This window comes from Lepidochelys kempii, chromosome 20, assembly GCF_965140285.1.
Source record: "Lepidochelys kempii isolate rLepKem1 chromosome 20, rLepKem1.hap1, whole genome shotgun sequence".
NCBI classification, from domain to species: Eukaryota; Metazoa; Chordata; order Testudines; family Cheloniidae; genus Lepidochelys; species Lepidochelys kempii.
The window spans coordinates 3,276,145-3,289,615 of record NC_136399.1 but is presented as its reverse complement, the minus strand read 5'-3'; the positions used below and the strand labels follow the sequence as shown (position 1 = coordinate 3,289,615).

General features: G+C 55.2%; 1 protein-coding gene across 2 annotated transcripts in view; it reads right to left on the bottom strand.

Moving 5' to 3' along the window:
• The window catches only part of LRP1 (LDL receptor related protein 1), a 187,191-nt gene extending 174,126 nt beyond the window's left edge, over window positions 1-13,065 (bottom strand). For both annotated transcript variants that reach the window (XM_073318798.2, XM_073318799.2), the window contains exon 1: window positions 12,431-13,065. In XM_073318798.2, the coding sequence (XP_073174899.1) occupies window positions 12,431-12,530 (100 nt within the window). In that variant the 5' untranslated portion in view covers window positions 12,531-13,065. The remainder of the gene's footprint in view (window positions 1-12,430) is intronic.
• Window positions 13,066-13,471: the final 406 nt, after the last annotated feature.

Below are 13,471 nucleotides of genomic sequence, written 5' to 3'. Positions count from 1 at the left end.
TCAGGGCAACAGGGACACAAATTCCACGGCCATCTCCACAGGGGGCTCCAAATAAGCCCAGCATTCAAAATAGTGGGCTGCGAACTGCCAGAGGACCATGGCTTCTGTTATGCTACTTGGCCCATCTGTGAAGGTGAAATCAATAGCAAGCATCCCAGTGTTGCTGTTCGGCCTCATTCTTCCTACATACAATCCAAGGCAAACCTGAGAATGGTCCCCAGAGGTCCCAAATCCATGTCCCCCTCCCTGTTCTATCCACTCAGACAAAAGCTTCCTCCGACACTTCTTATTAAACAGAGCACTCAGCAGGGTGCAAAACAGATCTATGTATTTCTGCATCTCCCCTCCCCTATAGTGTTAGGCAAACCACTGCCCCGCTTTGTGCCTCAGTTTCCCCTCCGTGGGGGGCAAGGACTGTCTCTCACTCTGTGCCCGTGCAGCGCCCAGCAGGACAGATCCCCACTCTCAACAGAGGCTACTGCAATGTACCTTAATAATAAGAATACTACAAAGAAAGACAGCCCCCTCCTGAAGACCTGGAGGGATAAGCCAGAGGACAGCCTTGCCCTGCAGGGCAGCATGCGAGGCTAGCTCGTGCATGTCTCCGACGCAGTCCGCACCCCGGGCTTTGCATGGCAAGCTAACTTCCAGGGCGTGATGAACGAAATGGGAAGGGGTCCCTTTGGTGCTGGGAGCTCCAGGCCCAGGGAAAGGAGGAGGGCACACAGAGACATGAGCCATTGGTGGGGTCTCGGCTGGCCAATCAAGGCACTGCACCCTGTCTCAGGCACACAGAGATCTAAGATCTTCCGTCCTCTGCGGCAAGCAAAGCAGCCTGATGCATGCTCTTGCCGGCAGACAACAGCCCAGTGAGCATCTGGGGAGGGGCAAGTTCGTGCCCCGAGCCACGGAGGCTCCTGGTTAACAGGGCGGGTTGGGAAGCCGTCGCTGGAATCTCTAAACGCCGATTTTCTCTCCAGCCCGCCTCAGTCTCCGGAGAATTTCGTTTCGGGCCCAAAATGCCAGCTCCTCAGATGGAGTAAACCCACGCCAGATGGGGGAGCTGCCCCGGTTTCCACCAGCCCAGGACTGGGCCCCCCCGATTTTCCAAATATGGGAAATCCAAACACAACGCCCATACAGGCACGAAAAGAAAAAACAGCACCGAGCGCCCATCGTGGCAGCTGGCGACAGGACTCCCCCACTGAGGCAGAGCCCCCCAGCCCCAGAAAGGCCAGTGGCAGAAACAATCCAGCGCCACCGATTCCCAATGCCATTGCACTTGCAAGGTGGGCACAGAGGCAACCCGGCTGCATGGATAAATGAGCAGCCTAGGGAAGACACGTAGCGGGGAGTGAGAGACCGACCTCGTGCCAGTGAGCAGCTGCTAACTTCACTGGAAGCTCAGCCCTGGACGGGGCAGTGTGACTCAACCCGCCCCCGTCCCCAAACACACAGCTCAAGGCCGGCCCATGGGCGCAAGGGAGTAGCGGACGCATCCCAGTATAGCTGCTCCATGGCAAGCCAGCCTTGCATTCCTGCCAGGGCAGGGCTGCGTTTTCACACAGCCTGTAACACATCCTGCCCACGGCTCTGGCTGCCTGCGGTTCTTCCTCCTCCCACGTCGGTGAAAATTCAGCCCTTGTGCAACCAGTGGTGAAAGCCTAGTGCACGAGAGTGAATTGCAGCCTGCAGCTTAAACCTTTTGCCAGTCAGAGCATCCATTCAAGAGATACCGTCCGTCTATAGGGTCGGGGGAGATTCTTGCAGAGGCAGAAGTGAGGAAGGATGCTCGGTGGCTAGGGTGTGGCAGATCTCGGTTTCACGTCCAGCTGTAACCCAGGCTCCTTGAACGATCCTGAGCCTCTGCTCTCTGCCATGGGGACAGCAGCACCGCCCTGCCTCCCCGCGGGTTCTGGGGATAAATACACTGCGGACTGGATGCTGCTCAGAGGTGCCTGGTATCGGGGACCAAACGGGCCCCACAGAGCCGTGGTTTTCAACCAGGCGTCCACAGACTAGGTCTAAGGATTTCCGAAGGGCTCGGCATTGCCACGCACAAACATTTAGAGGTCTGCAAATGAAAAAAAGGTTAAAAAACCGCTGCCAGAAATAGATCCCACCCAACCCCACTTTGGGCTCTGGCAAATATTCCCTCGCGGCCATTCGAGACAGGAGAGGGAGACCCGGTAGGATTACTGTCTACTAGCTCTTCCCACCAGTAGATCTCCCAGTGCTTTACAGAGCAAGTCAGGAGCGTTATTCCCCATTTCTCAGGCTGGGAAACCGAGAGACGGAGCGGGGACGCGACTTGCCCCAGGTCACCTCGCAGGCCAGAGCCACAAATAGAACCCGGCTTTTCTGAGCTCTATCCCAGTGTTTGTGCTACTATGCACCGCTGCCTTCCCAAGAGGCCATCTGTCAGCAAGAGCAAGTTACACCCCTTTCCAGACCCTCCCCACTACACAGCCAGCATCTGTGTCGGTAATAGAGGGCACAGGACAATGGTCAATTCAATTATCCACCGGTCAGAGGAAAAACCAGAGCCTGCAAAGGTTACTTCACTGATCCTTTGTGCCACTGGCATCTTCGAATTGTAATCGCTTTCACGACGATAACAGAGGGGCGCTCTTGATTCAACAGAACTTTGCATCCGTCTGCTCTCTCCCTCCATCCTCTTTCCTGACCGGCTAAATACAGAGCTCCCCCCGGACTCCAGGATCAACTCGAAACAGGAAACACTAAAATAAACAGGATGACATTCGAATCGGCAAACAAGTGGCAACGGGTTTATGCTGTGACCGACTGGAATGAGAGCAAGCGGAGAGATGGCGCACTGCATGGAAGGGGATTCTTTGGGGATCGGTTTATCACCAGAGAACCACAGAAAGCAGAGAGAGAAGCTCTCTGTTAGGTCGGCTAGCCTCATCTGCCTGCCACTGTAGGACGGTTCCCCTCTGCATTTTGTCCAGCCAGGTTTGAAACATCCCCAAGCGATGAGGATTCCCTCCGGAGACAATCCCGCAGGCTCCGAGAGGCCTACGTACATTCCCCCTTTGTTAATTTCATCCTGGTTCCCCAGTAACCCTTTGCACCAGGTTAACAATACTTAACACGCCTCATCATCAAAGCCCTTGGCAAAAAAAATCACCCTCATCGCACCAAGGAGTGAGGGGCATTAACCCACGTTCACAAGTGAATAAAGAGAGGCATAGAAAAGGCGTGATGAGACTCTGGGGCAAAGTGAATCAGCATAGTTGGCGGCGAGGAGAACCCAGGAGTCCGGGATCCTAGTCCCAAGTGCAAATTTCTCGACTTTCTTAGTCCACGACCACCATGAGGCCAACGAGATCAGGGCGGGGCGCAATACAAACAGGGACATTCCCTGCCCCTGGGGCTAATGAAAGCGCCACACAATGAAGAGGGAAAGTGGCATGAAACTGGCTCCATCAGAAGCACCGCATGGTGCAAAAAGTAAACGCTCTGGAAAATCACCCCTCATCTCTGTCTTGCCTAGCGATCGCAGGTGCTACACTCAACAGCAAGTTCATTCTCAGCACGATTATTATGTTGACCGGGTGCCTTTAAAATTTTTACTTCTAATATCGATTATTTCTATTACAATAGCGCCTAGACCCCAACCAAGGCCGGGGGGAGGAGGGGGAGGCTGCTGGACACACAGACAGCAAGAGACAGTCCCCTGCCCTGAAGCGCTTACAGGCTAAACAGACAAGACAGAGGTATGGCGGGAGGGGAAACTGAGGCACGGAGCAGGCAAAGTCACCTAGGGAACCTGTGGCAGAGACAGTATTTGAACCCAGCTCCAAGTCCCACCCCACTTAAATCACGAAGGTGCCCTTCCCCCGAGAACACTGCAGAATATTACAACAGCCGATTCACAGCTCTGGTTTGCTCACGACTTATCACCCCCCTCCTCTTTCCTAAGAGATCACAGAGTCACACGTCTCTCGCCTGTAACACCGTCACAGGCCTTGTGTTAACTCGTGAGCCGCAATGCTCTCGCATTCTGTATTCTACCGCCAGAAGGCAGCGAGGGCAGGTCCACGGCACACGGGAGCTTCGTGGATTCTCTCCCCTTTTAACATAAAAGGGGGTCGGGACGATATTTCTTTTTTTCACAGCCCAAAGTTGCAAACTGCATCAGAAGCCCGGATGGAGGGAATTTAAAGAGAGGATCAGCATTCAGGGGATTTCGCAACTCTCTCCCACGATGCAGAGATTTTCGCTCTTGCACAAGGGCCTAGCCTCTGCGGCCCCCAGAAAGCTGCGATCTCATGAAAGGTTTTGCAACGAGATGGCCCAAGACTTTCATCTTCTCTTGCACAATTCATTCTGTAGCTCGGCTACCAGGAGCCGGCGGCGAAAGCAGCTGCTGCTACCTGGAACATCCCCGTTCTGAGGAAGGGTGGATTCCCGGCTAGCACCCACAACTGGAACCACGTGTTCAGCTCCCCCACCCCCGAGACACGTAAATAAGGGCCAGATTTTCAGAACGCTCCGTGTGGATACTTCTAGCCAGGTTCACACAACAGGCTTTGGGAATGCCGCTCACGGCAAAATCCAGACCCTCGTCTCTCCAGGAAGAAAAGGAGGACTTGTGGCACCTTAGAGACTAACCAATTTATTTGAGCATGAGCTTTCGTGAGCTACAGCTCACTTCACTGGATGCATCCGATGAAGTGAGCTGTAGCTCACGAAAGCTCATGCTCAAATAAATTGGTTAGTCTCTACGGTGCCACAAGTCCCCCTTTTCTTTTTGCGAATACAGACTAACACGGCTGCTACTCTGAAACCCGTCTCTCCAGGGTCCGTCTCAGCTGTGCCATGGGAGAGAAAGGAAGGGCTGCCTGCAGTACGAGGCATCTGTGGCAGGGACCATCTCTTGCTCCCCGTCTGTTCAGCGCCTGGCGCAACGGGGCCGTGATCTCAGCCGGCATTTGCAAGCGCAACTGTTTTCTCGGCCCAGCCTGCCTTGCATCCAAACCCAGAAGCAATTTTGTCCCCCCCAGAATTATCAGTCAGCTTATCCTGCTTCAATTAATCCGCTCCGGGCTGTTCCAGGAGGAGCGACCCCGCTTTAAGGCTTATGTGGACGCAACCATATTTCGAATTACCTGTCTTGCTCCAGGCCGTGCTCCTAGCGCTATCCCACGATGCACCGCTGCACACCTGGATGAGCCAGGCTGGTTATGTCTGTTTGGCTCCTCCCGGCCTCCATAGCTTGCCTCTCACGCGGGAAATCTCGGTTCAAAGGTTTGGCCTAGCCCGGCAGCGAGCTCCAGCAACGCTCCCCCTACCCCACTCAAAGCCCAGCTGATTCTGCTCTCCCGCCATCCACGTTCCGTGAGAGAACACGGGACACGGCTCGGAGAGGACAGGAGGGCTCAGGGGATAGAGCAGGAAGGGGCTGGGGAACAGGACGCCTGGGTTCTATTCCCAGCGTGCTGAAAGACAAGTCAGGACTCCTGGGTTCTAGCCACATGCCGATTTCTTTTATAGCACTTTCATCAGTAGATCACAACGCACAGTTATCAAAACATTGTCCCCCCTTCCAGCGGACGGGGACAGAACTGAGCCAATCGCTCAAGGTCACACGGGCAGTTGATAAGTGGAACAGGGAACTGAACCCGGGTCACCCACTTCCTAAGCCAAGGAGCTAACCACTGGGCCATCCCTACCCTCCAGCTCTGTCCCCAAAGCCAGATTCTACACCACTTGGCTGCAGGTTCCCTCTTAGCCCGACAAAAAGCCCAAGGAGTTCAGCGGGTGTTGAAACAAAGACAGGGCAGGCAATAAACACTTCCCTCTTTATCCCTCCGCAGCAAGAGACGGGCTGGCCAGTGGGCATGGGAGGGTGAAGGGTGGCATGGCAGAGGCTCAGCGCCAGGGCAGGGAAGGAGTTTTCCTCGATGCGCTCGGCTCCGGGAAGCCAGGACTCAGCCATTTCATTTTGAAAAGCTGCCACTCCAGAGGAACAAGCCCTTTGAAACCAGCCTTCCCGGCGCAGTCACGTGTATTCCGCTAGCACCAACCGAGATCAGAACCCCATCACCCCAGGTGCTACGCAGACACAGAGTAAGGGGCAACCCCTCACCCAAAGAGCTCAAGGGCTGGGGGGGGAAGCGGGGGGAACTGAGGCACGAAAGGGTAAGGAAGTTGCCTGAGGTCCCACAGCAGGGAAGCGGCAGAGCTGGGAACAGAACCAACACCAGCCCGCCCTCCTGCAGGATAGAGGTGGGTGACCTCTCTCTGCTAAATCAAGACATCCTCCTCCTGAACACTCCCGCTGCTGGCTGACGAATGCATCTAAGCACCCAGCCACCAGCTGCAACCAGGTGAAAATCCCGAAGGAAGCGGCACCCAGCCAGGACCAGCCACAGAACAGCTCTAGCTGGCTGAAAAGAGGAACCCAGTTAAGGTTACAGAAGTGAGCCGATTGCCCTCAGCAAAGGAGGTTCCAGGTGCCAAGGGATCTGATGCACAAGGAAACAGACTGAGCTGGCCGTCTTTTTCATCACTCTTCGGAAAGAGCAGCCAGGGCAGGAGTTTCCTTTTGCTTCCTAGCTTGTGAACTCCGCAGAATCCAGAAAAGGCATAAAAAGAGGGGAGAGAAAGAGCCAGAAATGGAAAGAGGGGGTGGGGGGAACAGGTGGCAAGAAAAAACAGGACTCCACTCATTCACTAGGGACTTCGCTACTGATCTTACAAGGAAGGGGCCCAGATACAACGGTGACGGGCGGCAGGACAAAACCCCAACGGAGACAGACTTGCAAAGGCTGATGCTTGGCCCTTCCGTGGGCGCACGAACAGGGAGGGAGCTACGCGCACACGTCACAGTAGGCACTTTGCAGGGTCAGGGTCCGACTGCAAGCTCCATGGCTCTCTTCCATGCATACAGGGCTAGTAAAAGGGGGCCCTGATCCTGGCCTCAAAGCTACCTGGAGAGGGGAGGAGAAATGAGAGAGGACGGAGGAGGAACGGAAGGAAGGAGCCGATGGAATTTCCTCCTACAGAAGATGACTTGAGACCCCAGAGTTTGGCGGGGAGCAGCTCACGTCCACATCCCATTGGGGTACTTGATGGGAAGACGCACCGTGCTGCCAACTTGCCCAGAGCAGGAGGGAGAACTGCCTTTGAAAACAGGTCCCTCCTGGAATTTCCAGGGGGATTGACCTCTGTCCCCATGAGCACACCTCCAACCTGCCCAAAAATCCAAGGGGGCACGGGGTGGCGTATTGCATCCGCAGGCAACTGCAACACCTGCTGGAAAGAACGCAGCTCCGCGGCACCCGAGCCAAACACACACACCCCCGCCCCGAGCGCTTGTGAGTCAGAGCCCATGGGAAATCAGTGGCTTGGAATAAACAGAATGCATCTGAACCCCACCCAGGGGTTAACGACACAACAAGTGCAGAGGGGATGACTTATTAAGCCACTGGCCAGTCTGCTGGGGCCAGAGGCTAGCTGGGTTTGTGCTTTCAGCTGCCAGGGGCAAATCCTCCAGCTACGCAGTAGGAGATATTCTGGGCACTTCAACCGAGTCCTGTCCTGCCCCCTGGTTTTCAGAGAGTGCCAGGCACCTGCCCCCCGGGAAATCAGACCCCATTCAGGAGTCTCAAGCTGGGGTTGGCCCCAAAATTGCAGCATCCCAAAAGCACTCGTCGCTTTGGAAAAAAATCTGGACCTTAAATCTCCTTATGCCTCAGTTCCTGCTCTGTGAACAGGGTTTAGAATTCCTTCCTTTCTCCCCCAGCTCAGACTGCCAGCACTTCAGGACAGAGACCCCCCTCACCGCGCTCGGTGCTGGATGGGCACAACGGGGCCTCGCCTCAGCTGGCTGCCGTAACCCACAGAATAGCTCTGAACTCTCCCCCCCACAACTGTTCCAGATCCTGGTGCTTTACCTCCGCTGAACCTGGGGTGGCTCTCAGAGCGTCAATTATGGCCTGGCATGCAAAAACACGTCCTGGTAAATACACAGCCCCAGTGGAGCATGCATGCACCACCCAGGGCTTGTCCACACTGGCAATTCACAGCGCTGCAACGGTCTCGCTCGGGGTGTGAAAAAACACCCCCCTCCCCCGAGTGCAGCACGTTTCAGAGCTGTAGGTAGACAGTGCCCCAGTGCGGGGAACCGCGCCCCTCGCGGAGGTGGCTTTTTAGACGACTCGGAGAGTGTAGACTAGCCCCCAGATGGAACTGATGAGATGCACCAGACCACCAAAGCATCAGGAGCAGCGACACCAGCCTTTTTGACCACAGCTATTTCCGATCTCTACCAAACGGTTCCACAAAGGGCCGAGATTTCAGCCTGGCGACCTAGGCAAACCAAGCCGGGCTTCTCAGGACAGGGGGCCAGGAAGGATTCCAATGACAGACACAGACTAGAGGCTCGAAAAAGCCATTCCCTCAGCACATCAACTGGACTTTGTCCCCCTAACGTGCCCTAGAGCAAGAGTCCAAGACAGGGTGTCAGCCGCCAAACAGAACCGTTTCCCAGACCAACTCTTGGCAAAAAAAAAAAAAAAAAGGCAGGCCCACTGTGTAAAACACAGGAGTCAGGACTCCTGGGTTCCATCCACAGCTCTGGGAGGGGGGCTGGGTCTAAAGGGGGGACTGGGAGGCAGGGCTCCTGGGTTCTATCCTTGGCTCTGAGAGTGGGACCTAGTGGTTAGGGTAGGGGCCTGTGGCAATCAGGACTCCTGGGTTCAATTCACAGCTCTGGAAAAGGGGATGTGGGTTAGTAGTTAAAGCAAGAGAACTGGGAGTCGTTATGCCTGGATTCCATCCCCGGCTCCAAGAGGGGAATGGGGTCTAGTGGTTAGCGCAGCCGCAGGCCCGAGCAGCAGGACTCCCGGGTTCTACTCCCCACCGGCCCCCTGAAGGCACTGCCGTGCACTGCACAAGAGCAGGGTGTCCCAAGAGCTCCAGACCCGGCAGAGGGCTCCGTTATGCTCTGGAGCTTGCAAAAGCCTTTCCTCCTAAACCGCCCAGCTCCCGTTTTCCCACCGCTGAGCCCTCATCCCATGCAACCAGCTTGCGGCCGTTCCGCCATACATTTCTGCCCAGGGAGATAAATGCATTGGGCCCATTCACTCCTTTTGGTGCAAAGCCCTGCACTGAAGTCCAGGGCAGTTCTGCACAGGTCAGGATCCCTGGGGCTAGCTCATCCTTTCACAGGGGAGACGTGGTTAGGTGAGGCCAGAGTGCTTCCCAAAGCGACCCACACTACATGCAGCCCTCGGATTACAGAGGCAGGCAGTGTGACTACAAGGGAGACAGTGACCTGGGACTCTGGAGAACCAGGTCTGGCTCACCTTCCACTGTTCGCCCCTTTACCTCATCGTGCCTCAGTTTCCCCACCTGTAAAATGGGGATAAGGATATCGACCTCTTTTCTAAGGTACTTTGAGATTCATGGGAGAAAAGCAGCAGGTAAGAGCTAGTTAGTAGAAGGGCCACAATTCTTTCTCTTCATATTCCCTTTGCCCACACCCCACCAGCCGCACGTCCCCTCCTCTGCCGTACTGAGGCATGGCCTTTGGTTGCAAGCTCAAGCACCCAATGCCAAATCCTTATCAGCGCAGAATGCGTAATAAACCCCCAGTTTCATGCAATGTTCATGCCAGCAGTAACTAAGGGCTTGGCTCCCCAGGGAAACAGACACATGGCTCTCACTCCTCCCCTGTAGCTATGTCAGTCAGTTTCAGTCACGCTGAGAGAGGATCCTTGCACTGAAAACACAGCCAGCCCCAGTATTCATTGAGGGCCCAGTTCTGTGCTGGTTCCCACACAGCACAATCCCGTTCACTTCACTGGGCCTGCCGAGTGGAAAATACTGGATTTGGAGCTCTGGCATTTATTTTCACACCATCCAGTCAGGCTGAATTCTAATCATTCAGAAGGCAGATTTGGGGTTCGCAGCCAGGGAACTGCGGGTTTGATCCCCAGCTCAGTTACTAACCCCCTGGGCAAGCCACTGCCTCTCTCTGGGCCTGAGTGCCCTCCTGTAAAGTCTGGGGTGATAAATCTTCCTCTGTCCATGTGTAAAACAATTATAAATTGCCCCATTCCCTGGGGGAGCGGACAGCAGAAAAACACAACACCTCAACCCTCAAAACAGCTCTTGGTCTTTCCCTTCCACAATGGCAACGGGCACTATGATTTTGGGAGAGGGCTGCACTAGAAGAACATTGCACAGTTAGCAGAGAAGTGCGTTTTTCAAGAAAAAAAAAAAAAAAAAAGAGGCAAAATTAAATCAAATGCATTAAAGTCAGAGGCTCTGGGCAGCTTCTCTCTGCTGTTAGCTCTGCGTTTGGCCAATTCTACCACCCTTTCCAAGGGCCACTTGCTAACGTTCCCAGCGTGCAGATGGGATACAGCAAAAAAATGAGACTGCCCTGCTTAAAACAAAACAAGCCAGTTGTCTAGACGAGAAGGTAAGGACGGACGATCCGCTCAGGAAATACTTTCTCTCCCCAGGATCCTTACCCTGTCCTTGCCAGGACAATCACAGGCCACAAAAACGGAATTTTTGACACTTCAGAATCTGAGCCTGCAAGACCTGAAGTCATGACTCATGCAACATGGAAGGAACCAATCCATTTTATGGAGCAAACTGACAGGTTTGGCTTATTTATTCCTTCCAGCCATGCTTATTTGCAAGCCTCCCGCTTTTCTATTAGAACTTTGATTCCAGGCAAAAAATATTAGCGATTTAAAAGAAAAAAGGTGGGGATTTAAAATTCTTTCCTGGCAGTGATTTTCCAGGAGACAAGACTCAAGGTGGGGAGGGAGGACACAGTTCCCTGGAGATCTCAGATTTTTTTCTTCTGCCACTCAAGTTAAATATGACAGGCACACGCTTCCTCAATTCTACGCTTCGCCATGCCCAACTTCCATGTCAGCCGAGCAAAGAAACCGACCCCTTCGCCCTGCTAGGGCCGCGGCTGGTTTTTTCAGAGGGTTCTTGCATTATCCCCCCTCTCGCCAAGAAACTCCTGCTTTTTTCAGAGACCAGCACCGTTAACCTCTACCTTGCTGCCTCTGGTATATGCCATGTCACGCTTCAGCAGTGCACTGCAGTCTCTGTCGCTTGGAGGAGGGGAGGAAAAACATAGCATTGATTTTGCAGATGCCGTGTGCAATGAAGATTCCTGCACAATTCAGTTGCTCTCTGATGATCCACACCGAGATCCATCAGATTTAGCCCAGAGCAACAGAGCTTTTAAATGCATCTTTAGGAGAACCAATTAAATATTGATATCCCCCCCCTTTTTTTTTAATTGCATCTAGTTGTGGATTCTACCCTGTATCCTCACCTCCCTAGAGCAGCTGCTCAGGGCCAAAAGGAATGAGTTACATTTTCCACCACCTGCAAAGAAACCAGACTTGGGATAGAACCAGAAGGCCAATGATGCAGATACCATTGGATCAAGCGAGACTGCAATCCAGAAGAGATCAGACACGCAAGAGCTCACTGAAGTCAGTCCGCACCGCCGCCTGGATTTATGGAAACCAGAAAGGAAACAGCCAAAGCAGTTGTGTAGGAAACACACAGCAACCATTTCTATGAAAGAACAGCGCAAGCCACAGATCACCAAGGATCCAAATACCAGCGCAACCAGGAGTTTTTCCACACATCCCTTTGCCCTCCATATTTTTTGTAAAAAGCAGCTACCGCCCGCCGTTCATGCACATTTTGAAGCATCGTCATGTTTTCTCCGGGCATAAGTTGTTGCAGGAGTGCATTTTTTCCCTAATTGAAGGGAAAGTCCCTACAAAATACAGAGCGAGGGGGGCAGCATTTGCAAAGCAAGGTGTCCACTCAAGGGGGTATCCTCCGATTGAAGAGACTGACATATGCCATGGAGTCCTGGCAGGAGTTTACCCTGAGTTTAGAATTTAAAAAAAAAAGTCCATAAACAAGTTGAAGGTACAGAACCCCACAGGCGGTAAAAGCAAGAGACAGAGAGAAGGGGGGGGGGGGGCTCAATATTGTTGTGCCAGATGGAAATCGCAGACAGTCTGCAGAATGCACACACGTAAGACCCCTCTTTCTCCCCCACCCACAAGGGGGGGATCCAGGAATGGACCAGAAGTGTAGGGCTTTGTTTCAAAGGTGGGGGGGGGATCATGCAAACTGCAAAACAATATAGCAAAATCCCCAAGCCCAACCACACCCCCTTCAGCTTCAGCCTGTGCCCCAAGAAACACCCCCAAAGAAATGCGGGGCACCAGAGAGGGGCTGAGTGGGGAGAGCCGGTGGCAAGCGGGGCCACCGCTCAGACTAGTCCAAACGGCTTCCCCTGGACGCTCCAAACATCCCTAGGATGGAAGAAAGGCAGAAGCATGAAAGAGATTTGGGGGGGGGTGTTAAAGGGTGCAAAGAGGGAGAGACTTCAACTCACCGTCAAGGGCAGAGATGGGCCCGATCCCGGCCAGCGTGTGCAAAAATCCCAACGAGATCAGCAGGGTCGCCGCCAGCACCTCTGCCCTGCGGGCCAGCATGGCTGGGCGAGCCTGGGAGAGCCGGGCTCTCGCTAGACACGGCCGGGCGGGCTCGCAGCCGCTTCACCTCCTCTCCTGCGCTCCGTCTCCCCTTCCTCCACGGGGGGGGGAGTGCTCAGCCCTTCCACCACCATCCAACACAAATAGGGGAAGGAGGAAAGAGCCGCCCCCCCCTCCTCCTTCCCCGCCTCCTCCCCCAGCCCGGGAGGGGAGAGCGGCCAGCAGCAGCAGCAGGAGCAAGGCTGGGGAAAGGACGGGGGGGGGGGTCTCAGCCCTGCTTTGCAAGGAGAGGGGTTTGCATTTGCAGCAGGACCCAGCGGCAGCCCCCCCCGTGCAATGGGCTGAGCGCGAGGCAGGGCAAGGGCAGCGACCCCCCGCGGCTTTTGGGGCGGGGGGGGCACGGGGGGGTCCCCTCCGGCTCCAGAGAGAGGCGGCGGCGGCTCCGGCCCCTCCCGGCTGGCGGGGGCAGCGACGGGGGACACGCTGCTCTTTCTGCTGCTGCCGCCTGATGGAGCTCGCGCCGCCTCTGCCCGCCTGACGTCATGGGCTCCCGGGGAGGGGGGGGGCTACGCGGCACCCGGCTCCCGCGCATGCGCCTCCCGTTGCCCCCTGGCTCCCTGCTGGAAGCGGGGGGGGGCGCGCTTTTGCAAAGCCCTGCCTCCAGCCTGGGCCTAGGGGGGAGGGGCGCCGGCCGAGCTGAGCCGCCTGCCTGCGGGGGGGGGTGTGCAGGTGCATGCAAACCAGCCCCCACCCCATTGCATGCACCGGGAGGGGCCATTCCCCTGCAGCTCCCCCCCCATCCATTGAAATAGCCCCGGTTCCTTTGCTAGAGAAGGGTGCACCTGCATGCAAACCAGCGTTGCAAGAGCAGCCCCCCCCCCAAAAAAAAAGCAGGGGGGGACACCAGCCACCCAGCCCCTCATTGTAGTGGACCCCCTCCG